At 30.5% G+C, this 27,882-nt stretch overlaps 1 protein-coding gene across 1 annotated transcript; it reads right to left on the reverse strand.

Annotated features, from left to right (window-relative positions):
- On the reverse strand, positions 1-27,393 carry LOC129907349 (peptidylglycine alpha-hydroxylating monooxygenase). Its single transcript, XM_055983507.1, has 8 exons — positions 26,136-27,393; positions 1,527-1,584; positions 1,345-1,432; positions 1,170-1,248; positions 965-1,097; positions 851-899; positions 453-791; positions 1-368 (listed from the first exon to the last, which is right to left on the reverse strand). Exons 1-8 carry the CDS (start codon positions 26,325-26,327, stop codon positions 200-202), a joined length of 1,107 nt encoding a protein of 368 aa, XP_055839482.1. The 5' UTR covers positions 26,328-27,393; the 3' UTR covers positions 1-199.
- Positions 27,394-27,882: the final 489 nt, after the last annotated feature.

Here is a 27,882-nt window from a genome sequence, read left to right on the forward strand (position 1 = left end):
TTTTTACTTTTTTTAATTTTATGTTTTTATTCTTAAATATATTAATCCCTATTTTGCTCAAGGTAGATAATTTATTTAATGAACAAGTATTTTTTGTCTTTTTTTTTTTTTTTTGTTTCTAATTTGATTTTTGATTTATAATCTACTAAAATTGTGGTCAATGGGTGTGATTTATATAACGCAGTTGCGGCAAGTTTATTTACAAATGACTAGCTTCATAGTCTGGAATGTTGGTTAAACCGACATCAGGATTCTTCCAATGGTATTGTGGTGGTCCAGAACTAAAGCAATATTTCATGTTGAGTGGGTCGCCATTCTCGACATAGTACATCAAATAAAAGTTACACATTTCATCTTCATTTGTTGCTCTAATAAGAAAAAAAAAATGGTATTCCACAAGGTTGAATTTTAAGACCTCTACTTTTTTTTTTTTTGATTTTTCAATTTCTTACCCAATTTGTGTGTATCGATCTCGATGACTTTCCATGGTACAACGAGCAGCCAATTGATCACCATAAACAATCGGTTCATCATTCATAATAGGATAGAACATCTGGGGAGTCAAGGGATCACGTTTACCCAGCAAAGTCCATTGATGTGCTCCTCTATCATCAGCCCGAACTCGATATCCAGATACAACTTTACCCAAACTGTGCGTATGAGTTCTATAAGCTATTGGATGTATGATCTTGTGTTCGTTCATTTCACATGCCGTTTCCATGTGTTCAATGGAATTTGGCTTAATAGTTCCAGCTGTTCCAAGGAGCAAGACACCAGCAAGTTTATTCATTCTAGTATAAAATTTGTGTCTTAATTTTTTTAAATCTTGAAAAAAAGCTAATCAACTTACGGTTCTGTTGTATAGTTGATAAAAACTCCAGAATCATCTGTGCTTCCATCTACAAAATTGTCCATTAATCAAAAATAAGTTTGTTTTGAGGTTAGAAAAAATATATATACAAACCACTAAATTTATCAATGTGTGCATAATGCACCTGCAAAACCATGTACTTGATTGGGGAATCACTTCCGACCTTAAAACCCACTCCATTGGGAAGATTCAGCTTGGGGGCATCTCTTGCCCAAGCATAAAGAATCTAATAAACAAAACAACAATAAAATGAAAGTCCAAAAACATATATCTCTTTCGAAGCAAAAAAAGAAATTACCTGAGAATGTGCTGTAACCCCACATGGACTTGAAGTTTCAAGCTCGTCAGATCCTTTTTTTGCCATCTCTCCACAATTCCTATGGTGTTTGAAAGAATATTTTTTTTAGAAAATTCTCTGAACTCTTGTGTTTTTTGTTTGTATCTAAACCAAAAAAAAAGAAAGATATACATACCACACAGGTTTTGTTGAACCAGGTTCTTCACATCCATATAAAAGCATGTGATGTGCGGTATTCATTGTGGCATTTGGTTCGTAACCAACTGAAAAAAAAAATAACATAGAACAAAACCTGGTTAAGTGGGTGTTACTTTATAAGCAAACACAAAATAAAAAACTAAGATAGATGCATCTTACCGATATAATAACTTGTGGTGAAGTCAACTTTAATTGGTGTGCATAAATAGAGCTCGGGCTGTAAAAAAACAAGAAAATGAACAAAAAATAAATTTTAAGGTTATAAAAAGGATTTTTTTGAAAATAGAAGAGTACATTTATAAAGTTCATAGCATCTTTGTGGGATATTTTTGAATTTTATTATATAACTAAACAAGAAGGACAAGTGGGTTTGAAATTAAATTCCTTTGGGCAGTTTATTTTTTCTTAACAGAATATTTCTAAAATTCTATGCATTCATGTATGATTACAGCTTACATAAAATATTTTCAAGTTTTTAGGACGAAAATGACCTTCAAAGTTTTGAAAACTTTACACATGTCTGTAGTTTATGTTTGGTAGTTTTTATATCAAAAGGACAAATACATAATACTACATAAATAATCTTAGACGAATTAATCCAGTAATCATATAACAAAAAACTTCTCTTCATCATACCTTGCGTCAGATCCAGTTTTTTTTTTACCTCGGGCTTTTTTAGAAAAGATTCACCTGTGTTTGTTATGTAAATAGCCAATAAATGGCCAGCATATGTGTAAATAGTTGGTTGGAAGAGTTTCGTTTATTTTAAATGATGATATTTCCAAAGGAAAAAAGGTTACGCATACGTCACAGTGAACCGAAGTATATTAACTTAACAAAATGGTAAAAAATAAACTACTGCTCAATTTGTTGGTCGGGGTTAGTTTTTAAAAGAACGTGTTATTTGATTGTGATATATATTGTGTTCTCTTCTTAAGCTAAGTATGCGGAATTCTAATACTAGCTGTGTTTTATTTTCCTCTTGATCAGGATCAGATCATTGTTTTTATTAGATTTACAACAAAAACAGGATTTTGTTTTGTTATTGTTTCGCAAATAAATCAATGATCTGATCTGGATTACGAGGAAAATAAAACACATATGTAGCTACTATAAGAAAGCTAGCTCTTCCCTCAAACTTGATTCTTCTTATAGAAATTTGAAGTTAATTCATGAAGTTATTTTGCTGGATTCAACCCAGTTAAATAAATGTCTAGTGCTTAGAGTATTATTGATGTTTCTTGATGTGCATTGGAGAATTCTCTTAAACTGCTTGCAATGCTTCTAAAGTTTCAAATAAATTCCATAATTTTTTAAATAAATAAACTTCATTTTTTTTCAGGAACAGTATTGATTTCGTATCCAAAAAAAATTGAGGTTTTAATCAAAGCTAACATTACGATTATGTCGCGTTTCCCCACAGTGCGCCGCGTCGGTCTATAGATTGGTGCTTCCATCTGTAAAATGTACATGCTGCAGACTAAACGGGTTGACGGATTTTCTTGATATTTGGTACAGATGAATCTTTTGTAATTTCCGGAGTTGTTTTTTTTTGGTTCTTAATATCTGAATTTTATAGTGTACTTCCCATACAAATTTTTTTTGTTCTTGCAATTTCCTCGAAAACGACGGCTCTCACGATTCCGATTAAATTTTTAAATTTGGTGTACATATTAACCTAACTATATTCTAATCAAGAGGAAATATGGCGTTTCCATTTTTTGCAAAAATTGACATTTTTTTGAGCATATATCTTGTTTAAAGATGGACCGATTTTAATCAAACCATACACATGGATATTTGCTATATCACGGAATAGTTACCTAAAAAAAATGAAAAAAAAAATTGTAAACATTTTTTTTTTTCATGATTTTTTTCTGATTTAACTAAATCATTAAAATTCCTTCGGCAAGCTAATATTTATTAACTTTTTTCATAAGAGCAAGTAAGTGCAACACAGCGTGCATTTGATTTTATTGGCCCTCACACAAGGGAAATAGGCGATTATTTTTCTATGTTTTATGATCGAACAAAATGAATTGTAAATTTATTTTTGTGAAACTTAATTTAAATAAGTTTTAATTAATTTTTATTTTGTTACAAACGGAAACATTAATTCTACAGAAAAATTCTATTTACCTATTTCTTAAAAACTTATGAAAATACTATCAGTTTTCAGAGCTTGAATTTTCAAATTTTGTTTGTATTTTTTCTTTGGGTTAATGGAATTGGGACTGTTGAACATTTTTTCGGCGTAAAATAAAAAAAACACAAAAAAATACTAACTAAATTCTTTTGAAATAAGTTACAGTGGTCTAACTTCAAAAGTGCAGAGTTAAGCGTTAATTCTATATTGAGCATGAGTGTATTGTCCTTCTACACTACTATAGCGGTTTGAGAAAGCCTCTAAAAAAATTCTAAAATTTAATAATTTAATGCACTAAAAAACCTAATCAAAATGTATTATGTAGTATCTAAAACTTTCTTAACCCTCTGTAGGCACACCTCTTTTTTGTGACGTGATAGGCACACGGCACGTGTGCGAATTTGGTTTATACTTTTTCTTGTCGCTAGAACTTTTTTCGGTCACAATATTTTATAGAGAATCAAGTATGAAATTGATGTAGAATATTCCGAGGAATTCGAATATTGTATTCACTCACAATTCCGAAAAAAAAATATTTTCACCCTTATAAAGATACTTTTTTGTGACCACTTTTTTGAAAAATCGTAATTTTTTTATTTTTGTCCTGCAAAATTCGCACCCGTGTGCCGACAGAGGGTTAATTTAATTTTTTACTTGCGATATAGGTACTATAGGGCAAGTTTAGGATTCGTAAAAAAAATCGAACTCGAGATAACAATTTTACATGACATTACGATGATAGAGAATGCCAAAAAAGTGGGTCCGGCAATTCTGTCTGTCTGTCTGTCTGTCTGCTGGAGCTGCAGCCTAAACGAGTGAAGTGATTTTCTTCAAACTTGGTAGTTAGCAGTTTTTGGTGATTCCCTAGAGGGGAAATTGAAATTTTTTTTTATGACCAAAACTAACGGTACCTGCCATAGAACGGAAATAGAAAAGTTAATTTTTTTCAAAAACGGCTCTAACGATTTTGATTAAAATTTTTGTGTGAAGTACTACATAAGAGCCAACTTTTTAAATAAAAAAAATATTTTTTGTACCGTTATTAACGGTACCTGTCATAGAACGGTTTTTTTCGTTTCTGAATATCTCGTACAACATTTACCCGATTTAAATGAAAATTTTTATACAAACGTGTGTAAGTAAAGATAATATTAAAATTTTAGAAAATTTTCAAAAAACGCATTTTTGGTTTTTTTAAAAATATTTCAAAATTTTTTTTTGAAAAATCAATTTTTTGAAAACGGATCAATGAAAAATTTTGGAATTTAGTTTTTATGTGTAAATTAATTATTTCTTCAAAATGGCATACCAACTTTTTTTTTTGAAAAATGTTAAAAAATTTTTATACATAAAAAATTATTTTTTTAAAAAACGGCTCCTACAATTTTCGAAAATTTTTTTCTAAAAATACCTTTTTATACAAGAAATAAAATGGCATATTTATTTTTTTTTTAAGATAATTTAAAACGGAGTTTTATTAATTAATAAAACAGATTTAATTTTTTTATACTACTTATGAAATTTCTTCAAAATATCAAATTTTAAATTTCTTGTATAAAAAGCTTTAACATTATAGTTACTTTAAGCATAAGAGCAAGTACGTGCGACCCCAGTCGTGCAATTTATTTTACATCCAATAGAATAAATAAAATTCAATTCACACCAGCCATCAGCGCAGCGTGAAGAATAGATATCATTTTCTATATCGTCTTATGCAGCCCTAAATTGCTTGTTGTTCTTTTTTTGTTTATTTAATAACTAACTACAAGAGAATATAGTACACACACTTAATAATGGAGTCTAATTGATTGTTTTAAAAACTAGGTTATGTCATTATATTACTGCATTAGCATTATATTATATTATTTTTAAGGAATCTTCGGTTCATTAACAGAATTAACTTTTATAAAAATTAAATATTGTGTTTACAAACGATATTCATATTAAATTACATAAATATAACATTACTCTTTAGGGTAGAACAAATTAATTAAATGATTTACCTACCTACATTAGGGTTGAAAAGTTTTGAAAATTACACGGTGTTACAAAAATGAGGTTTCAAAATATACGCGGGCGGAGACCTATCAGGTTTTGTAGAGCTAGTCGCACTGAATACGAAACGGTATTTGAAAATCCCCTAACACCCCCAAAATCTGAAGTTACGGGCAAAAAACGGTTTTTTGGACCTTCACCCATTGAAAAAATTCTAGCTTCGACAATTTTTTACCCATTTTCGATTTTTTTTACATTTTCTGATAGAAGATAAATATACCTTTTCAACAATGTATAAAACATGTAACTCGGTTAAACCACTTAGAATTTATAAGCTGTCAAAGTTCAAAAATTCCATTTTTTTCGTCATTTGCCCAACTTCGGCATCAATTTAAAGTATATGTTTTCAAAACAACATTCTATTTAAAAAATATATTTATAAACTATATCTATTTCCCAATCAATCGAGGTATTTTTTATGAAAATCACTCCAAAATTGGCTTAGAAAAAAAAATGTTTCGATTTCAACCCAGATACAGAAATTCGAACTTTTAGGTATAGAACAAAAATGTTGTTTCGGCACGTAGTAGGCAGTGGCGTATTGAGGGGGGGGGCTCAGGGGGCTCAAGCCCCCCCCAAGCCTTCCAGATCATGTTATTTTTTACATAATTTCATTGTAATGTATATGCTTCACTGAAACTTGTTCGTAAATCTTATAGATTTAGAGGCAGCTCACATGCTCGAGCCCCCTCCAAGTTCTGAAACGGCTATTTGTGTTTGTTTGAGTAAGAGCCTTAGCTGTAGCTGGGGGTTGGGTGGTTTTTTTCGGATTTAAGTCCAATTCGAAATTCTTCAGATCACTTTTTAATATAATACGTACGTCGAATATCATCACCGTGTAATTTTGCAAAAGTTCTTATGCAATCTCGATAAACACTTTTTTCAAAAATTATATACTTCTCAAAGCTATTGGAAATAGAAATATTTGATATCTCAAAATCTTAGTGGTCAACATATGTAACTAATGGTTTCTTTCAGCAAATGCCAGTTTGGACTTCGAATTCGGATTATAAAAGCAACATATTACGAAAAAATATATATTTCGAATTAAACATCTAAAATAATTTAATGGAAAATTAGTTTCTAGGCTTTCACTTTCTGCATTTTTCACTCATTTAGATTTTCTGATCGAATTCAATTCACATTATTTCTGTTTGTAAATTTGGTGCCTTTTTTAATGAATCTATAATTTTTAGACAAAATATTATCATAACTTATTTGTGTCTCCTTATTTTTTCTCTTGAATTCTTCTTTTTTTTTCATTAAAATTGCCGATAAAATTGCATCCAGCAGTAATAATTTAACTTCAGAAACAAAATTAAAAAGGATGATCCTTCAGCTATGACAGTTCGAAGCAATTTCGAAGTTTTTGAAATTGATCCAAATGAAGAATATGATATTTTATTTCACGTGAAATCTAAAAGTGATTTCAATTCACTTTCGGTCGAATTGCGGAACAAGAACTTTAAAAACAGGAGACAGCAGTACGAAGCTGTCGACGTCGAGAGCAGTTAAATGCTACTATACCACTTTCAGTATCGCAGCACAGCGCTTCACTCTCGATCAAAGGTGAATAAAATAGAGAGAAAAATTTTTCGTACCCCTCTAAAAAATGTTTGAAAAATTTTCTAGCCCCCTCCAAATTTTTTTCTGGATACGCCACTGGTAGTAGGATAACCTTGGCGCCAGGATTTGATAACGGGTTTTTATAGAGGAGCTCAGTACAAACATTTTTTTCTTTGGAAGGGGGTCTTTCTCTCCCCGTTTAGGTGGGAGGGGCAGTTTTCTAAAAAAAAATTATCAAAATAAAAAAAAATTTGTTTTCGCCCATTTTTATTTTTGAAATCGATTATTTCAAAAACTATTGGTTATGTTATATTGATTTAAAAATTAGAATCAAATGTACAATTTTTCCTTTCGGAAATGGTATCATTTATTACTGTATGTGTTGCCGTTGTTTTTTAATAATTTTTTTTTATTTTGATAATTTTTTTTTAGAAAACTGCCCCTCCCACCTAAACGGGGGGAGATAGACCCCCCTTCCAAAGAAAAAAATGTTTGTACTGAGCTCCTCTATAAAAACCCGTTATCAAATCCTGGCGCCAAGTTTACCCTACTACGTGCCGAAACAACATTTTTGTTCTATACCTAAAAGTTCGAATTTCTGTATCTGGGTTGAAATCGAAACATTTTTTTTTTCTAAGCCAATTTTGGAGTGATTTTCATAAAAAATACCTCGATTGATTGGGAAATAGATATAGTTTATGAATATATTTTTTAAATAGCATGTTGTTTTGAAAACATATACTTTAAATTGATGCCGAAGTTGGGCAAATGACGAAAAAAAATGGAATTTTTGAACTTTGACAGCTTATAAATTCTAAGTGGTTTAACCGAGTTACATGTTTTATACATTGTTGAAAAGGTATATTTATCTTCTATCAGAAACTGTAAAAAAAATCGAAAATGGGTAAAAAATTGTCGAAGCTAGAATTTTTTCAATGGGTCCAAAAAAACGTTTTTTGCCCGTAACTTCAGATTTTGGGGGTGTTAGGAGATTTTCAAATACCGTTTCGTATTCAGTGCGACTAGCTCTACAAAACCTGATAGGTCTCCGCCCGCGTATATTTTGAGTGTTACACCGTGTTATAGTTTAGGCATAATAATTTCAAGCGCAAATATATAATTTCTCTACGAGATGCATGTTTTATGATCTTATAAATAAATAGTTTTTTTTTTAATAAAATGAAAGAAAGAAATTCAGAAAAACTATATTGGCTTATATAAAATTGTGTATAGTGCGCAAATGAAATAAAGCATTTAAATAAGATTAATTAAAATCTCTTTTATTTTTTAATCGATGAGTCTCAAGAATAAACATAAAAAATTTGAAAATGTTAAGCTCATCTCACAAGTAAATGCATTTAATTTTTGTCAATCATATGAAAACAAGTTTCCTATAGAAACCAGATATTTTTTATTATTTTATTTTTAAGATCGATTGGAATTAACAAAAAATATAATATCCAATATCAAACGCAGTGAAAGGTCCAAGGAAGTAATTGAGTAATATAGTAATAGTTAATTTACGTATTCAATGCTTGGATAAATTGAAAAAGTTCATCGGAGCAGTTAGTTAATAACAAGTCTTAATAATAAGTAATTACTTATATAAAAGACTGAAACAAAATTACCAAGTTCAACGTTCTATTATTTTTTCACGAATGTTAAGCAACAAAATCACAAAAAATTACTTTGCTAAAGTAGTATTGTTAGCTTTCTGTGACTAAAGAGAACTTTAATATTTGACAATTCAAGCCACTGTTTGTACATTTTTACGAAAAATAATAAAAATCACTTTAACTCCTTAATTCGCTTTTAATAATCATGTAGGTATAGAAACAAACATTTATATAAATTTGCATCTTATTCCATAATTAATTAGTTGCGGTTCATTCAATAAAGCAAATACGTATGTAAATAACCCAAGGTCGTTTTATATCGTCATCACTGAATATATTTATAGTTATGATTACTATGTTTTGTATCTATTAATATTATTAAAAATTAAGATAGATCTTTACAGATTATTGAAAAAAAAAAATGCTGCGTAGCATTGATTCTTGATAAAAGCCCCTAAAGCATTTTAATTTTTTTTTTAATCAATAGTTAATTTTCTTTCAAGTCAGCTTCTGGAACAGGGGCGGACTGGCCCACCGGGCAACCGGGAATTTTCCCGGTAGGCCCTCGGGCAAGAAGAAAATTTTTAAAAGCACTTGAAATTCTATTTTGTAAAAGAAAACTTTCTCATAAAATGCTCGGTTGTTAGTCAATATAAACATATTGTGGCCTCCTATAAATCTTTCGAGGTGCACAGAATTATTTTTGTGGCCCTTTTATTAAATGTAGGCCCCCTATAGATCTTTGAAGGCCCACCGAATTTTGTTTGTGGCCCTTTATTCAATGTAGGACCTCTTTCGATCTTTCAAGGTTCACAGAATTATGCTTGTGGTCGTTTTAGTAAATGTAGGCCCCCTATAGATCTTTGAAGGCCCACCGAATTTTGTTTGTGGTCCTTTAGTCAATGTAGGCCCTCTTTCGATCTTTTAAGGTTCACAGAATTATGCTTGTGGCCCTCTTAGTAAATGTAGGCCCCCTATAAATCTTTGAAGGCCCACCGAATTTTGTTTGTGGCCCTTTAGTCAATTTAGGCCCTCTTTCGATCTTTCAAGGTTCACAGAATTATGCTTGTGGGCCTTTTAGTAAATGTAGGCCCCCTATAGATCTTTGAAGGCCCACCGAATTTTGTTTGTGGCCCTTTATTCAATGTAGGACCTCTTTCGATCTTTCAAGGTTCACAGAATTATGCTTGTGGCCCTCTTAGTAAATGTAGGCCCCCTATAGATCTTTGAAGGCCCACCGAATTTTGTTTGTTGCCCTTTAGTCAATGCAGGCCCTCTTTCGATCTTTCAAGGTTCACAGAATTATGCTTGTGGCCCTTTTAGTAAATGTAGGCCCTCTATAGATCTTTGAAGGCCCACCGAATTTTGTTTGTTGCCCTTTCATTAAATGTAGGCCCCCTATAGATCTTTGAAGGCCCACCGAATTTTGTTTGTGGCCCTTTAGTCAATGTAGGCCTTCTTTCGATCTTTTAAGGTTCACAGAATTATGCTTGTGGCCCTTTTAGTAAATGTAGGCCCCCTATAGATCTTTGAAGGCCCACCGAATTTTGTTTGTGGCCCTTTATTCAATGTAGGACCTCTTTCGATCTTTCAAGGTTCACAGAATTATGCTTGTGGCCGTTTTAGTAAATGTAGGCCCCCTATAGATCTTTGAAGGCCCACCGAATTTTGTTTGTGGTCCTTTAGTCAATGTAGGCCCTCTTTCGAACTTTTAAGATTCACAGAATTATGCTTGTGGCCCTCTTAGTAAATGTAGGCCCCCTATAGATCTTTGAAGGCCCACCGAATTTTGTTTGTTGCCCTTTCATTAAATGTAGGCCCCCTATAGATCTTTGAAGGCCCACCGAATTTTGTTTGTGGCCCTTTAGTCAATGTAGGCCTCCTATGGATCTTTTACAATAATAATTTGCCTTAGATACTCCACTTTAAAGTTCCTATCGATATGCATCCTTTTGAAATTTTTTTAATTAAAATATTGTAAAAAACTTATAGTATCGTTAATAACTGTAATTGCTGCCGTTGTTTTTTAATAATTTTTTTTTTATTTAAAGTATTTTTTTAGAAAATTGCCGTTTCCGCCTAAAAGGGGGCAGATAGACCCTCCCCCTTTCCATAATAAACATTTAATCTCTTTTTTTAGAGCAATATTTATGTCTTACTCGGCCCAAAAAAGAGATACGATCAAAATAACAAAAAAAACTAAAAAAATTGAAATTTTTGATTTTCTTTAGTGTTTTTTTCGACTGTTTAGATACGCAAATTTTTTTCTGAATTTAAAAAAAAAATATAATTCTTATAGGAAAAAACATTATTCTTATAGGAAATTTAATTCTCTATAAAAAAGTTTTAAATGCAATACATAAAAATTTTGATTTGTTTGCGAGATATATCGAGAACTTCAAAAATGGGGCTTTTGCACCCCTATCCTCAATTTTCACCCTCTCATTTAATAGCACTTCGCGGTTTTATGTTTAGAAAATAGTTTCGGGATTTAGGATAAACAATATCATATGAAATCGTTTTTTTTATAAAATAATGCTTTGAATTGATAAAAATATGCTACTTGTATTTTTTAAAGAGAAATGGCTTAAAAAGATCAAAATCAGTAGATTTTCAAAGTCCATATTTTATCCAATTTTATCCGTATTTAATTTTTGTGACCATTATGTTGAAAGATAAAGTAGTATTCTCTTTTCTCCTTTATATCTAAAAATACTCAAAGGATACAAAAAAAACTATTAGTAAAAACATCAAAAATGTCGTTTTTTTTTCTTTTTGAATAGTTTTTTCTTAAGTTTTTTACAATTTTTTAATTTGAAAAAAAATTTTAAAGGATACATATCCATAGAAATTTTTATCTTCAAAATATTACTTAGTAAAAATTTTCAAATTCAGCTTGGTTTTCAAGTTATAGACAAAAACAAAAAAGGAACAAAAAGGGTCGAAAATATTGATAGTCACAATCCATAGATTTTGAAGAAAAGTATTTTGTTATCTTTTCCAAAAAACGTACTACACATGCCAAATTTAAAACGATGAGGATTCGAAAGATTTTGATTTTTTCTTTCAGTAAGAAATTTTTTTTGTCAAAAATTTACTTTAAAAATTGTTGAATATTATACTTTAATTTGATATAATTACTTGTTCTGTTTTGTTTTGTTAAAAACTCATTTGATTTTGTTTAAAACTTATCGTAGTAACGATTTTAATAATTGTTAGTTCAAAATATTTTCTCATGTTGAATAAACATTTTTTCTTATAAGTCTCGATTATTTATTTCGGTAGAATTACTTTCAGACCGTTTAAGAATAAACGAAGAATTTCAACAGGTTATGGGCCCAGTTGTATGCCGAAAGTAAGAAGAAATAAATTTGCAACATTTTTGGTGAAAGTTTTTTTTTTTGAGCGATTACGTAATTGGTCGTTTAAGAACGAACGAATTTCAAGAAGAATTACGTAATCAGTATTTGCAATTGAAAATTTTTTTTTCGGATAATTGCTGGAAATACTTCGAGAAGCATCAACTAAATTTGAGAGAGCAAACTGTTGCAGAATATTCGAGAAGTTATGGAAAAGGATATTTCAACTATTGAAAAATTTACTAATCCATCCCAATGGATGATGTGGAAATTTCAAGTCCGGGTTAATCTTATGGCCTTGGAATTGTATGACGTTGTAAATGGAACGTCACAAAAGCCAACTGATGCTATCCTTTTGGCAGCATGGCTAAGAACGGATGCTAAGGCTCAGAAAGTTATTGTGAATTCTTGTGGGTCCAAGGTTCTCATTCATTTGTGTAACTATTCCACATCGAAAGAAATGTGGGACAAGCTTCATTCAATTTATGAGCAAACCAATGATTCAGCTAAGCATCTTTTAGAAGAACAATATTACTTGTATCAGAAAAACCCAACTCATGATATTGCCACACACATTTCAACTTTAGAAAATTTGGTGCAAAAATTGAAGGTAGCAGGTGTCACTATTGACAATAGTATGTTGATAACAAAAATACTAATGACATTGCCATCGGACTACCGACATTTTTCTACGGCATGGGATTCAACAGCCAAGGAACATCAAACGATTATTAACTTGACACATCGGCTCTTAGTAGAGGAAAGTCGCCTTGGTGTTGAAAATATTAATTTGGAAGAAGTTGGAACGAGTGAAGCTCTACTGGCAAAGCGAAATACTGGTACAATCAAGAAGAAAAATTTCACAAATTTCAAAAAGAAAGACAAGCCAAAGCGACCTGGTAAATGTTTCAAGTGTGGTCTAACTGGACACTGGAAACGTGATTGCAAGGTACATACACAACCATGTGATGATAAAGCTTTTTTCAGCAACATTGTGCAATCCTTGAGAGAATGTGATGCCTGGTTCGTAGATTCAGGTGCTACTAACCACATGTGTAAACGTCGTGATTGGTTTATGACGTTTACAGAATTGGATATTCCAATCAGTGTTGTCCTTGGTGATGGAAAAACGATGTTAGCTGTTGGGCGAGGCGATTTGAAGGTTTTGTCTTACAATGGAGTTGAATGGATAGAGAAAAGAATCCAAAATGTTTTGTATGCACCAACTTTATTTGCGAATTTGTTCTCATCGACTAAAGCCATGGATAACGGTCACAAAAGTGGGCGAGTTTGCAGACTGCAGAAAAGTTTGTACGGGCTGAAGCAAGCATCAAGATGTTGGAACAGAAAATTTAAATCATTCATCAATCAATTTGGTTTTCGAACTTGTGATTCCGATTCCTGTGTGTTTGTAAGTAGTCAAAATGGAAAAACATTAATGATGGCAATCTATGTGGATGATGGAATTGTGGCTGGGGACGATCAAGTGAAAGTAGAAGCAGTTATAAAACATTTGCAAGAACACTTCGAAATTAAACAAATGCAAGTGGGTTATTTTCTTGGTTTTGAGATCGACCAACAAGCAGATGGTTCCATATTTATGCATCAAACAGCTTATGCCATGAAGATTTTAGAACGATTCCATTTTGAGAGTTGCAATCCAGTTTCTGTGCCAAGTGATCCAAACCAACTACTAACAAATTTTGAGGAATCAGAACCAAGTAAGTTTCCATATCGACAACTAATTGGAAGTCTTATGTATTTGGCAGTTGCTACAAGACCAGATATCAGTTATGCAATTGGGAATGTAAGTCGATATATGGAGCAGCCATTGGTTGTTCACGAGAATGCTTTAAAGCGCATTCTGAAATATATAAAGGGTACAGTCAATTATGGCATTCTGTACAAAGCAAATGGCGTTCATCAGTTATGTGGATTCAGCGATGCTGATTATGCTGGGGATATTGACACAAGAAAATCTACATCAGGGTTTGTTTTCAAATATAATGATGGCATTATCAGTTGGAGAAGTACAAGACAGAAATGTGTGTCATTATCTACAACAGAGTCTGAGTATGTAGCAGCCTCTGAAGCAATCAAGGAGCTAGTCTGGTTACAACAATTGTTCGAAGAGTTGGTGCCAAGCAAAATTAAGAAAGCTACAACATTTTATATGGACAATATGAGTGCGATTCGATTAATTAAGAATCCAGAATTTCATCGAAGAAGTAAGCATATTGATGTCAGATATCACTTCATTCGGGAAAAATTCGAAGAAGGTTGTTTCAATTTGCTATATGTATCAACAACTGAAATGATTGCTGACATTTTGACGAAGGCGTTACCAAAACAACGTTTTCAGTTCTTACGAACATTAATGGGAGTTTTTGACAAAAAGTGGGAGTGTTGAATATTATACTTTAATTTGATATAATTACTTGTTCTGTTTTGTTTTGTTAAAAACTCATTTGATTTTGTTTAAAACTTATCGTAGTAACGATTTTAATAATTGTTAGTTCAAAATAATTTTCATGTTGAATAAACATTTTTTCTTATAAGTCTCGATTATTTATTTCGGTAGAATTACTTTCAGACCGTTTAAGAATAAACGAAGAATTTCAACAAAAATCTTTTTATACATTGCTCTTAAACATCTGGAGTGACCCAAAAAAATATTTTAGTGTTTGTTGCTTATTTATTCAGCTATCAGGGCCGGGTTTTCTGTTCAGATTGGTCGTTTATTATTCAAGATATTGCCCGAATGGGTACTAACTATGCTGGGAAAACACAACGACAAAAAACTGAGAAATTATGTCTCGAAAACGTATCCATCGTAATTTCTTGTAAAGTAATTTCCGAGACCCTTAGGTCAAAGCACGTAAGAAAATAAAATGCACGACTGGGTCGCACTTACTTGCTCTTGTAGTTAAAAGTATCTTTATCTTAAATATCTATTGGATATTTAAGATTTTGTTAAGTTCCGAGAAAAAAAAATTAAAAAAAATATAAAGTTAAAAAATTAAATTTAAAATATAAACTTTTTTTAAATTTTGTTTTGCATTTTACACTTTAAAATGATAAGAAATACCTGTCTGTAGATTTTGATTTAAATTGGCTTATGCTTTTATGAAATATAGAAACCTAAAAAATATGACAATTTTTGCAAAAACGACAACGCCATATTTCCATTTTCGAGAAAAATTCAATACCTCCAAAACGGTATATTGAAAAAAAAACGGGTCTTTGGAACTAGGTAAAAATCATCTGTACCAAGTTTCAAGGAAATCCATCTACCATCTATCCGTTTACGCCCTAGCTCATAGGACAGACCGACGACGGACGGCATGACGAAACCCACTTTTTTTATCTTCTCCATTATGGTAATGTTGGTTTTGATTAAAACCTCAATTTTTTCTACACGAAACCAACACTTGCCCTATAGTAAAGTAAAAATAGTGGGATTGAGTGTCCACTTTGGCTGTAAACCAGTTCAATTAGAAGTGTTATAGTTTCAAAAGTTTGTGAAATATATTAAATAAAATACAATACTAGGGTCCCACGCACTTGCTCTTATGGTAAAAGTAACTCTGATGTTAAAGAACTTTACTGAACAAAATTAGGGAAAATTAAAATTTGATATTTTTAAGGAATTCTATAAGTAGTCAAAATAAATAAAATCTGTTTTTGTAATTAATTAAACACCGTTTTAAATGATCTTTTACACAAAACTAAGTACCTATGCTATTTGATATCTTCCATGAAAAGGATCTTTCAGAAAAAAATTTCGAAAATCGTTAAAGCCGTTTTGTAAAAAAATAATTTTTTAAAATTTTTCTAACATTTTTCAAAAAATATAGTTGGTATGCCATTTATTAGAAATAAAAAAACGAAATTTCCATAAAATTTATCAACCCGTTTTCAAAAAATCGATTTTTCAAAAGACAGGTAGGTACCGTTAGTTTTGGCCCTAAAAAAAATTTCAATTTGTCCTCCAGGAAATCACCCAAAACTATTAACTACCAAGTTTCAAAAAAATCGCTCCATTAGTTTAGGCTATAACTCGCGGTACTTACAGACGGACAGACAGACCAGAATAGCGTGACCCACTTTTTTAGCGTACTCTATCATCTTAATTTCATGTCTGATTGTTATCTCAAGTCCTATTATTTTTTCGAATCCTTAACTTGCCCTATAGTACCAATATCGCAAGTAAAAATGTCAATTTGTCCCCACCTTTCGAGACAAACTGGGACCAGTTATAAAATTGAATTTAATATAGCCACGGAATTCGTTAGAACATCATTTTTTAGATAATTTTATTGTGAATAAGACTGTTAAATGAGTAAAAATGGAGCTATTAAATACAAATGGTACCAACCTCTTTTCCAAGATGGCGGCTGCTTTCGACATCCTACCATCCCAAAAACTTGACTTTTATGATAAGGACATTCACCCAAATACATTCCACGAAAAAAAATTTAGTCCTGCGAAAAATGCGATTTGATTTACTAATTTGCCTGGGCTATAGTATCATTCTAGAACGTTGTGTTGAGATCAAATAATAATAATAATAACATTCTAAATTAGTCAAACAAATTAAGATAAAGATTTTTTCGATTTATATTTGTACATATTCTTGGAAGAGGTGGACATTTATGAAAAGTGACATTCGATATATTGATATATAAAGACCTTATATTAGATATATAAAGAATACATATTTTCTTTTGACTAAACTGAAAGTAACACCCACTAAACGTTTTAAAATGAATGTTATATAACTTAGCCCTGTACATTTTTTTTATTTTCAATCACTCAAATAAATTGATCCGCCTGTTCACAGATTATAGATCAATAAACGTGAAAAAACTTAAACAGTTTCTGCATATCAACTTTTCTTTTTAAAAATTTTAAAAGTGAATTATGTATTTGTGGCGCTTTTCCTTAAAGTCCCGGGAGGCTCTTTGACCCCCAGTCCGCCCCTGTTCTGGAAACTCTAGCCGTATCTATAAGATTTTCTTAAATTGGGTCTCAAAGGCTGTTTAGTTAAGCTTGCTTAAATATTTAATTTGGCTTTAAGCAACGTTGCTTAAATTTGTATTTATAATCAGATTTACATAGATGATTAACTAAGCGATAGTTGTGTCAAATAATGAAAGAGAATTGACTAATCTAGTACAAAATACTATTATATTTTAGAAACAGCACGTGGTTTTTGACAAAATTTTATTGGAAATCTGTACAGTACAGAAAAATAAAACTCCCTAGATCTCATGTCTCAGAATCTCTTGGTGGTCTTGGTGTTATGTGGGGTCGGTAGTTGAATATGATTTTGCATTCGTTAAGTTCTTCAGTGAAATGCGAAGAATAAATCCAAAAAGAGTTGATTTTGTTTATGTTTATTGACCACTTAATTTTGTTTGTTAAATTTGTTAAATTTAATTCAAGCTTCATAAAAAACTACGTCTTCATATCTAGATAAATTAATACAATGATACTGAGCTTACGATCCTTGTAGGTAATAATTCCTATATGGCCAAATTTATTTTAAAATGGCTCTAAGCAAGCTCTAAACGCCGAGAATGGCGTTTAAGTTAAGCAATCGTTAAGCAACGTTACTTAAATGTGCAAATCCGTTATAAATACACTTTTTGTACTTAAAAGCTATTCAGAGGTTGTTTAAAGTTAAACATCCTTTAAGACTGTTTTATAAATAGCTGCGTTCCTTTGGAAATATTTATCTACTTTTTAGTACTTAAAGCTGCTTTGAACTACTTTTTCAGTATAGCAAAGTAGTTCAAAGTAGTTTTAAGTACTAAAAAGTAGATAAATATTTCCAAAGGAACGCAGCTAATATACCTAGTTTTAAGATTTTTAAGAAAAATTAAGTTTAGGGCTCAAATAATTGAAAGAAAATTAGAAACAAGTACTCAATTCCCAACTAACAATTTTGCTTCTATAACGCTTTACAAATGCAATAGTTGCTTCTATAAAGCTTTATAGAAGCGGGAAAGTTGGCCAAGATTATTAAAATTAACTGTCAAGCGCTTTTTAACCGCAGCGTTTTTCTATAATATTATTCAAGATGATTTATGCTTAGGGCAAACGCAGGTGCTCGAAAACGTTTAGTAAAATTCTTTGATAAAATAAATTTTTTTTGCAATGCATTCAAGTTTGTTTCAGATTTATGAGAAGGGTTAATATTTATCTATTTGATGAATCCAAAAAATCAAAATGGACTTTTAGCAGTCTGTATTTTATATAACGCAGTATTTTATATCACAAAAAATCTACTACCTATCGAAGTTTTTGACTGTGATACAGTTCTTGAAGAAGAATTTAATTTTGATACAGAGTTAACTCAATAACTTTTTTTTAACGCATGTCTATTAAACTATTTAAATGAAGTGGGTATTCTCTAACGCCCACTTTTCACGAGTCGACTTTAGCCGCGCGATATGTCGGTCGACTAGGATTTTTCTATGGGGAATGGGGATGTCACTTTAGTCGCCTGCGACTTACGTTCACACGAGTCGAAAAGCTTCGCTATTGAAAAATTGGTCCTTAGTGTAATAATTGTTATTTCCACATCTTTGTTGGTTTTTTTTTTATTACGTCTTTTTCCTATTCCAAAAACTAAATCATTCGGTTTTGACAGTACTAGACATTGAAACAATTTTATTTTATGTTCAAATAATAAAAAAAAAAATTATGAAAAAAACAATGCCAAATTTAGCCCAGCACACCTGATCTACAAACAAAAAACAATAAGGCACTCATGTTTTCTTAGACAAACAATGAAAAATATGCACTTATAGGTACATTATAATACCTTAGCTCTAAAACCTAAATAAAAACAATCATGATTTCTTTGAGTAAGCTAAATGGTTCAGTAAATATAAAAGGAACAATACAGATTATTACGTAAGAAAAATCAATTAAGCCGAAATTTAAAAAAAAAAAAATCGGCAAGATAGCAAAAGCGTTTAAGTAATCGTAATACATATTATAAAACACATTTTAAATTCAAAAAAAAAAAAAAAATATTTCAAATTGTTTGTTTTTTTTTTTTGAAAAATCAATTTTGGAAAATATTTCAAAATGTGAGTGTTATTCAATTATTTCTTTAACCAACATCTTTTTGAAAAATTTTGCAAAATTTTACACCTACAGAAATAAAAATTACAGAAAATAAAATGCACGACTGGGGTCGCACGTACTTGCTCTTGTAGTTCACAGTATCTTTGTCTTAAATATCTTTTGGAAATTTAAGATTTTGTTTAGTGTCGAGAAAAAAAAAATTTAAAAAAATCGAAAGTTCAAAAATTAAATTAAAAAATTTTTTTTTCAAAAATGTTTTTAAAAATATTTTTTTTTTTTTTTCATTTTATACTTAATGATCTCTGTAAATTTTAAATAAAATTGACTTATGCTTTGATGAAATATATGAACTTAAGAAATATGTCAATTTTTGAAAAACGGCAACGCCATATTTCCATTCTACGCATTTTTTGAGAAAAACTAAAAACGCAGTTTTGTTAGAATCAATAAGTCAATTACGTATACCAAATTTTATTAAAATCGTTAGAGCCGTTTTCGAGAAAATTGCAATACCTCGCAAACGTTATATGGGAGCTATGCGTTAAAATGGAGATATTAAAAAAATAAAAAAAGGGTCTAGCTAATATTGTAAAAATCATCTGTACCTAGTTTCAAGCAAATCCATCCATCCGTTTAGGCCCTAGCTCGATGTACAGATGGACGCACAGACGCACAGACCGACGGACGGCATGATGAAAACGTACGTACTTTTTTGATCTTCTCCATTATCGTAATGTTGGTTTTGATTAAAACCTCAAATTTTTTTTTCTACACGAAACCAATACTTGCCCTTAGAGCAAGTAAAAAAACGGTAAAAATTCATTTTCATACCAGAAAACAGATTGCATAGTTCGTTTTGTGATCATAGTTATTAAAAACGGTGTATCATTAATTATTATAAAAAACAGATTTTATGTATATTTTTACACTATCAAAAATGCTTTAATAAAATCAAATTATAATTTTACCTATTCTTTTTTTTTTCATAAAAAGCTTTGTGATAAGAGCCACTTTTGCCATTAGAGTCGTGCATTTTATTTAAATGACACTTATCATTTGCAAAATCGGTGAATATTCAAATAGAGAGAGCAACTCTTGAACGCCAATATTCGTCCCGAACCTTACTTGGAATTTAATAAGATTAAACAAAATACATTTCCAATACCTCTTAAGGCTTAAATAAATAAATTGCTGAATGTTTACTTAAACAATATAATTAGTGAAGCTATTATTTGACTTTAATTTATGTAAAAGCTTACAAAGGACATTATTAGTTTGTAGATTGAACTTCATTAATAAATTTAATTCGTAATAGAATATCTAACTCCAACTCATTTGTTGATTTTGTTTCTGAATGGAAAATATTGTAAGTGGGTGGTCTTTGAAAATAGAAGAGGGTTTTATCCTATAGAATTTACCAACAGAATAGCAACAGTTATTTTTATAAGTATTTACCATCATTACCATATCATCACCCATACTACTCTTATGCTATGAACGTTGGTATGTGATCTATCTATAAATACATTTCTAAAATCTCTTACGTTATTCATTGACGTAATTTCATTCAACTTTAACTCATACCGAAGCACGAACTCGCATATCCCCTGCAGTGAATTTATAACAAATATATCGAAATCCTAAATTCCACGAAAACCCCTTCTGGATAATCATCATCGTCGTTTACGTAGATTCTAGTTACACACATTATTGTGATTTCATTCATCCCACAATCAGAATCTACTTAATCCCATTCTAAATACATAAATCCTTTCCTTGGCATCGGATGGTTTTTGTAATGTATCTGGGATGCTTCGAATGATGATACAAAATATATTCAACAACACCCTCGAAGCATTTTTCGGAGATGAACAAAAAAAAAAAATGATATAAATCCGCCAGAAAAGTTATACTCCATTTTTGTATTATAAAATACACGTTTTATTTTTTCCTTAGAAATCCAAAGGATTCCAGAGTTAATGTCAATAAGAAGGAAAATAATTGATTGAATTCCTTCATTTATATTTTATGGTATATTTTACAAAAAGATGAGCTTTTATGCCAGAAGGCATTTGATTTTTTTTTCTTCATTTTTTTGTCATTAAAATTGAAACAAGGAGAGTACCTATGATAAATTTAATGCAGAAAATTTGTAAAATGTGAGCAAATACGCACCAACCTCATTAATTTATGTACAATTAAAAAGAAAATTTTCATAACTTGAACTACATTTTTTTATTTTTTCAGACCCTCTGGCAGTTTTGTTTTAACTTTCAATGAAAGTAAAACAGAAAGCTATCCTTGAACTTGATAGTCAAGTTCTTGCACTTGATTTTCAAACGTTACACTGTGAAAACGCATAAAATATCGAACAATTAACACCCGCATTTTTCAGTCATTGATAATTTTACCTTTGTTTTAAATGCAACTTATATTTATTTAAAATTAAATGCTTTAAAATTGTCATCGTCTGAATAGAAGATTTATCAACTTATCACTTTAGATGATGAAAATGGTCAGCAATTTTTTATCATTCTATAATTCGATTGATTAACGTAGCAAAAGGCACGCAATCACAAGTTGAGACTGAGATATAAGAGGGTCACTAAATTATAGCCTATCCTGGCTTAATATAAAAGATGTCATTAACGGCTGACGTAATTTTTCGAAACAAAAAGATGCAGTAAATTCTTATATAATAAACTGAAAGCGCGAACAAAAAAAATTTTCGCATGCGATATAACCGATTCATATGAAAATGTTCATCTGTTTGCATGAAAGTTCACTGAAAAATGTTTTTCTTTTTTTATATGAATTTGAGCCTGTCTAATTTTAAAGATAATAGTGAATAATTTCAAGCTATTTATTTAAGTTCTTAAGTCATGTTAGGAAGTTACTCAGCTAGAAAACAGATTGCTTTTTAACTTAGAAAGTTACTTAAATGGGTTTAGAATTTTTCTTAATCGTTTAAAAATTTTGTGCCATTACTATGAAATAATAAATATCCTCAACAATATTCATAACTTTAATTAATACCTTGTTTTGAAAAGCATTGATTATACTGGTCGGCAAAAAAAATAGACCTTGAATCTAACCATACTACTTTTCTAAAGGATTTTTGTGTACCTACTAATTCCGAATACGAAGTCAAAATTTCACTGACACATCATGTTTTTGAAATACATGAATATTAACAGGTCAAAAACGCATTTTTTGGTACTTTTGGGTCGAATTACATAACTGTTGAATTTTTTTACAAAAATTCTTGTGCAATTTCAAAAAACCATTTTTATTATTTTTTTCTAAAAGATATTTGAAATAGAAATGTATGATATCTCACAATTTTTGTTGTATACATAACTAATGGTTTTTTGAAGCAGGTTTGAAATAAATTTCAGTTTGCGACTTCTAATAGAAAAAAAGTATTATGGAAAATTATACATTTATTTGGATCAAACATCAAAAATATGAAAATTAATTTTGGAATAAATCTGTAAACAGTTTTGAATTTAGCACACTCAAGTTAATTAAAATCACCTTACATAATTCCTTGCTCCTTTTTTTTCCTTTTTTTTGTCGACCAATGTTATTTTTTTAAATGAGTTTTAAAACAAAAAGAAATCTAAACAAATTAACCTAAATAACTTCTCAGGTACCTACTTGTTTTCAGAACAGCGTGGAAAAAACATCTGTGTGTCTTTCATATACCATATATAAATATTTTTAGCTTGCCATATATTTAAATTAGCTAGGAAAATAGTGTACAGAATGGACATACATTAAAAAAAAATTGTTTTGAAAACTTTATACTTATAACTTATTGCTATAACTTATAACTTCAAAATTAGAATTATAGTACAAAAACTAATTTGAACAGTTATTTTTATTCAAAACTTTTCATTTAGCTTTTCTTAAATCTTTTTTAAATTTATAAAAGATATTTAAAGTTTTAAAAAATGTGCGTGGTATTTTATAGGTTCTGGAAATAATATTCCTTTTGCACATTCAAACGAGTGGAAAACTTTTTTTTTCAATTGCATGCTTATAGCGGTAACTTAGCGCCATTAAAATAACTATAACGGATATGCCGCCGTTGTGAAATTATTATTTACAAAAACAAAGTGACTAATTTTAATGTTCCACTTCCCATTAGCTTTGGTTTGCTTGTGTTGTAAGCATAAAAAAATATTGGACTATCTTGGCTATTCGAAGTTCGAACCCCAGACCTCTGGTGCAACAGTCTGGGCTACTTACTCTATATGGCTGTCTTAAGTTGGATTTGGCTTTATGTGATTTGGCTTTAACGTGAAATTGCAACCTACATATATAAACCACATAACATAAAATTGAATTTTTACTTGCGATATACATAGGTGCTATAGGGCAAGTTTAGGATTCGTAAAAAAAATCGAACTCGAGATAACAATTTTACATGACATTACGATGATGGAGAATGCCAAAAAATTGGGTCCGGCAATTCTGTCTGTCTGTCCGTCTGTCCGTCTGTCTGTCTGTCTGTATGTACCTCGAGCTACAGCCTAAACTATTCGAGTGATTTTGTTCAAACTTGGTAGTTAACAGCTTTGGGTGATTCCCTAGAGGAGAAATTTAAATTTTTTTTTAGGACCCAAACTAACGGTACCTGTCATATAACAGAAATAGAAAAGTTAATTTTTTTCAAAAGCGGCTCTAACGATTTTGATTAAAATTTTTGAGTGTAGTATTACACATAAGAGCCAACTTTCGAAATAAAAAAGATATTTTTTTTACCTATGACAGGTACCGTTAATAACGGTACCTGTCATAGAACGTTTTTTTTTTAATTATGAATATCTCGTTCAAGACCAATCTGATTTCAACGAAAATTTTTATAAAAAAGCGTTTAGGTGAAGGTGCTATTAAAATTTTAGAAAGTTTTAAAAAAACTCATTTTTGCATTTTAAAAAAAAAATTCAAATTTTTTTTTTGAAAAATCAATTTTTTGAAAATGGGTTTATGAAAAATTTTGAAATTTCGTTTTTATGCGTACATAAATTATTTCTTCAAAATGGCATACCAACTTTTTTTTTGAAAAATGTTAGAAAATTTTTATATATAAAAAATTATTTTTTTAAAAAACGGCTCTAACGATTTTCGAAAATTTTTTTCTAAAAATTCCTTTTTATAAAAGAAGTAAATTGGCATACTTGTTTTTTTGTGAAAGATCATTTAAAACGGTATTTAATTAATTATAAAAACAGATTTTATTTTTTTTAATTTCTTGAAAATATCAAATTTTAAATTTTCTTGTCATTAGAGTAACTTTAAGCATAAGAGCAAGTACGTGCGACCCCAGTCGTGCATTTTATTTTCTTAGGCCTAATAACACTGGTCTCCTTCAAATATTTTTTTGAAATTATGAAAGATTTGACAAAAACAGCAAAAATATTGAAATCCTGCAGTTTTTGGTAAATCCCACATGAACAAAACCCTTTAATTAAGGAAAATATAAAATATCAACGTTCCGTTATATTTAAAAAGTCAAATATGTAAAGAAAACTATAATAAAATACATTAAAAGAAATGTATACCTACGTGTTTTGTAATTTAATGTACTATTTTTCTATTATGAAATATCTTATTTGTGATAAACCATTCGATAAACTGCCTTGTAAAGCCTTAGATTAATTTCTCCTAGAAATTAAAGTAAACTTTTCTTATGGTTTTTGCTGTGCTGAGTTCGAAAAAATATCTATCACGTCAGCACGCTAAAATCCATTAGAAAAGTATATTTTTGTCCTTAGGAGAATGATTTTTTGAAGATCAGTTTCTTTATGGTAAGATAAGCCAAACCTACTAAACGTACTTATATTTAGAATATCTAGGAGAAGAAAAATTGAGAAGATTTAATTGAAAAGAAAAAAACAAGTTCTTTTATAAACCGTGACAAATTTAGTTGAAAAAGATTACGTTAGGCCAAAAAATTGCTTCAAAAACAGCAAAAAGATGGGTTTTTGAGATTTTCTAACGGGAATATAAAAAAAAACGTGAACCGCTAGAAAAATTTTGACTTCGGACTCGGATTATTCAGCATACAAAAATCCTTTAGAAATGTATAGTTTTATTAAAAGGAGGATTTCCTTGCAGACCAGTGTAATTTGACAAGGTCAGCTTACATTAATTTTAGGCATCTGTAAGTTCTTAAATAGACAGGCCTTCATCAGACATACGAGTACCTAGATACTTAATTACCTTTACATTAAACCTGAGCTTCAAAAACTTTTCACTAACAATATGTCTGGACTTAGTCTAAAACAAGATTTTATTTTAAAGATAGTAAAATACACTACCTATCGCGGAAATAAATTGCTTTTTCCTTATTGTCAAATGTTTTATATCTCTTTACCTGCGTAGGTATACGACCAACAACTACGAACTATGAGTGTAATTTTATACCAACAAACAAAAAAAAATCCATTATATCAGCATTGTCTTGCAATTTTTAAGCTGCCATTAAAAATCCAGCTGTAATGACAGCGTCATACACATTTTCATTTTAATCGTGGGCACATGGCTTATACACACAGAGCTTCTGGCTGCTGTTGCTACTGACTGCTGCATTGACTGAAATTCCAACGCCCACCAATTTTAACCATTCTATAAGTGGGACGAATTTTCGTATTTCTAAAAATAAACCTCTGGCTCCCATACATATCTCTCTGATACAGGATACAATTTTATCTGTCAGAAAAGAGAAGAAAACTTATATCCGACTCATATCCAAACCCACCCAACAAATGAAAACCTGACTAAATGAATGAAAATACCCTTGATATTTAACAGAGAGGTTCCTATCTTATTCCAAAAGGTTAAAATTTATGGCACTAGTAAAATTCTAAGGGTCAACAGAAGGAAGTAGGTATTAAAAACTGGCTAATTTACATACCGTATTGGGTCTGACATTTGGCATTAGAAATGGAAACTTTCCGTGTATGTATCCTTCGCGATCACGAATCCTTGAAGTATATCTGGTGTCATCAGTGTCATCTGTTTCAATACTGTTTTCGGAATGTTTTAATCCAAGGACCATAGAACCAGCCATAAGACCGAAAAGTTGTAACATATGGAACCATCCCATGATTGTATGATTTTTTTTGTATTTCTGTCTACGCAAACTATATTTTTGTTGTCAAAAAAAAAAAAACTACACCGTTTTTAATCGATTTTTCACTCAAACAAACAACTGTTGGCACACTTTTTCTGGCTGATATCTAAACGATATTTTGAATTGAGACCTCCTAATTTTTAGGGTTTTTTGGTTTATTCTAATTTTCATAAAAACAAAGCAAATATAATAAATTTATGTTGTTTCATTTGCTATTTAGAACTTTTTCACTTAATCACAATCATGACCTTCCCGCGATTTGAGTGTTGTTTTTGTTGTTGATAAGTTTTTTTCTGTTCGACGGATTTCAATTGCCTTCTTCAGATAAAAGCTATTATTACAACTTGAAGAGTTTGTATTTTTCTTATTAATAAATGCCTTTTGTTGTTGATTAATAAATTTTTGCGAAATTTTGTAGAAAAAAAAATTCCCCTGAAAGCCTGGTACTCGGTCGCGTCTGGATGACAATAAATATTAAAGTATGCTACTCTGCTGCTGATAACGAAATGTTCGCGTATGTCGTATCTCACGTCATTTTCTAAGCAAAATGTAGATGTTTGGCTATTAGGGCATCATTACCGTGTAGTGTAGAATATATACAATTCTATCTACCCAAGTGTGACTGAGCGCAGGTCGAGAATTATTAAAATGACAGTATGGCAACTCTATGCGGTAACATGGCACGTATTCAAAATCACAAGTGGTAGGTAAGTAAGCAAGCACCGAAAAAGAGAGACCCAGAAGTTAAAAAATCTGGAACTTGCTAATTGTTTATAATATTTTAGAGTCGAATTATAAACGAAACCGGTGGCGTATGAGTGATTTAGTAAAAAGCACTTTTAAAGAAACTTAATGTGCAACCGAAGAAGAATGAACGAAAAAAATTAAATACAATTTTTTTCTACGATCAAAACAATATGCGAAGGTTTTTTTTTGTTTTGAGTTTCTTTCTTTCTTTTTTCACTTTTCTTTAATAAAAGTATCTTTAAGATACTTCTCTTCTATTCGAATGAGAAGTGGAGACTAAATTCTTGTGGTGTTGAATTCAACGCTTAAAGTAACTAACTACTATATGAAAATGTTCCACCAAACACTGACTGCCCACGGTCATTCAGAGAGAGAGATGTATGAATTGAATGGGAATTGTGTTTTTGTTGTTGTTGTAATAAAATTCATGTTTGATTACTTAGAGACAGAAAGATACAGTAGTGAGTGAGGGAATGTGTGCAGGTAGATACTTATATGACAGGTACCTATTTCTCTATTTTTGAATTAGATGAGTGTTATGTGGGAGTTGTGGAGACTTCTTTAGTTTACTCTCATTGCCGATTGTTATGGTTGAAAGCGTAACATAATAATGGAGAGAACGGAAGAGAAAAGATGTTGTAATAAAAGTTGAGAAAAATCGTTACAAATGTAACGAGATGACTTTATACATTGAGTCAAAGAGTTAATAAGGAACTATCTCCTGCTGTTGTACCTACAATATTTAATAAAATGTAGAAATGAGTCAAATGGAGATTTTTAT

The sequence above is a fragment of the Episyrphus balteatus genome, chromosome 1 (assembly GCF_945859705.1).
Source record: "Episyrphus balteatus chromosome 1, idEpiBalt1.1, whole genome shotgun sequence".
In the NCBI taxonomy this organism is placed as follows: domain Eukaryota; kingdom Metazoa; phylum Arthropoda; class Insecta; order Diptera; family Syrphidae; genus Episyrphus; species Episyrphus balteatus.

What these genes read in the sequence shown, in the direction of transcription:
- LOC129907349 (XM_055983507.1), bottom strand. Translation starts at nt 26,327, where the DNA reads ATGGGATGGTTCCATATGTTACAACTTTTCGGTCTTATGGCTGGTTCT. An exon ending in CAAATGTCAGACCCAATACG is followed by an intron (nt 1,585 to 26,135) that starts GTATGTAAATTA and finishes GTTTTTTTACAG; the next exon opens with CCCGAGCTCTATTTATGCAC. An exon ending in GGTTCAACAAAACCTGTGTG is followed by an intron (nt 1,249 to 1,344) that starts GTATGTATATCT and finishes CAAACACCATAG; the next exon opens with GAATTGTGGAGAGATGGCAA.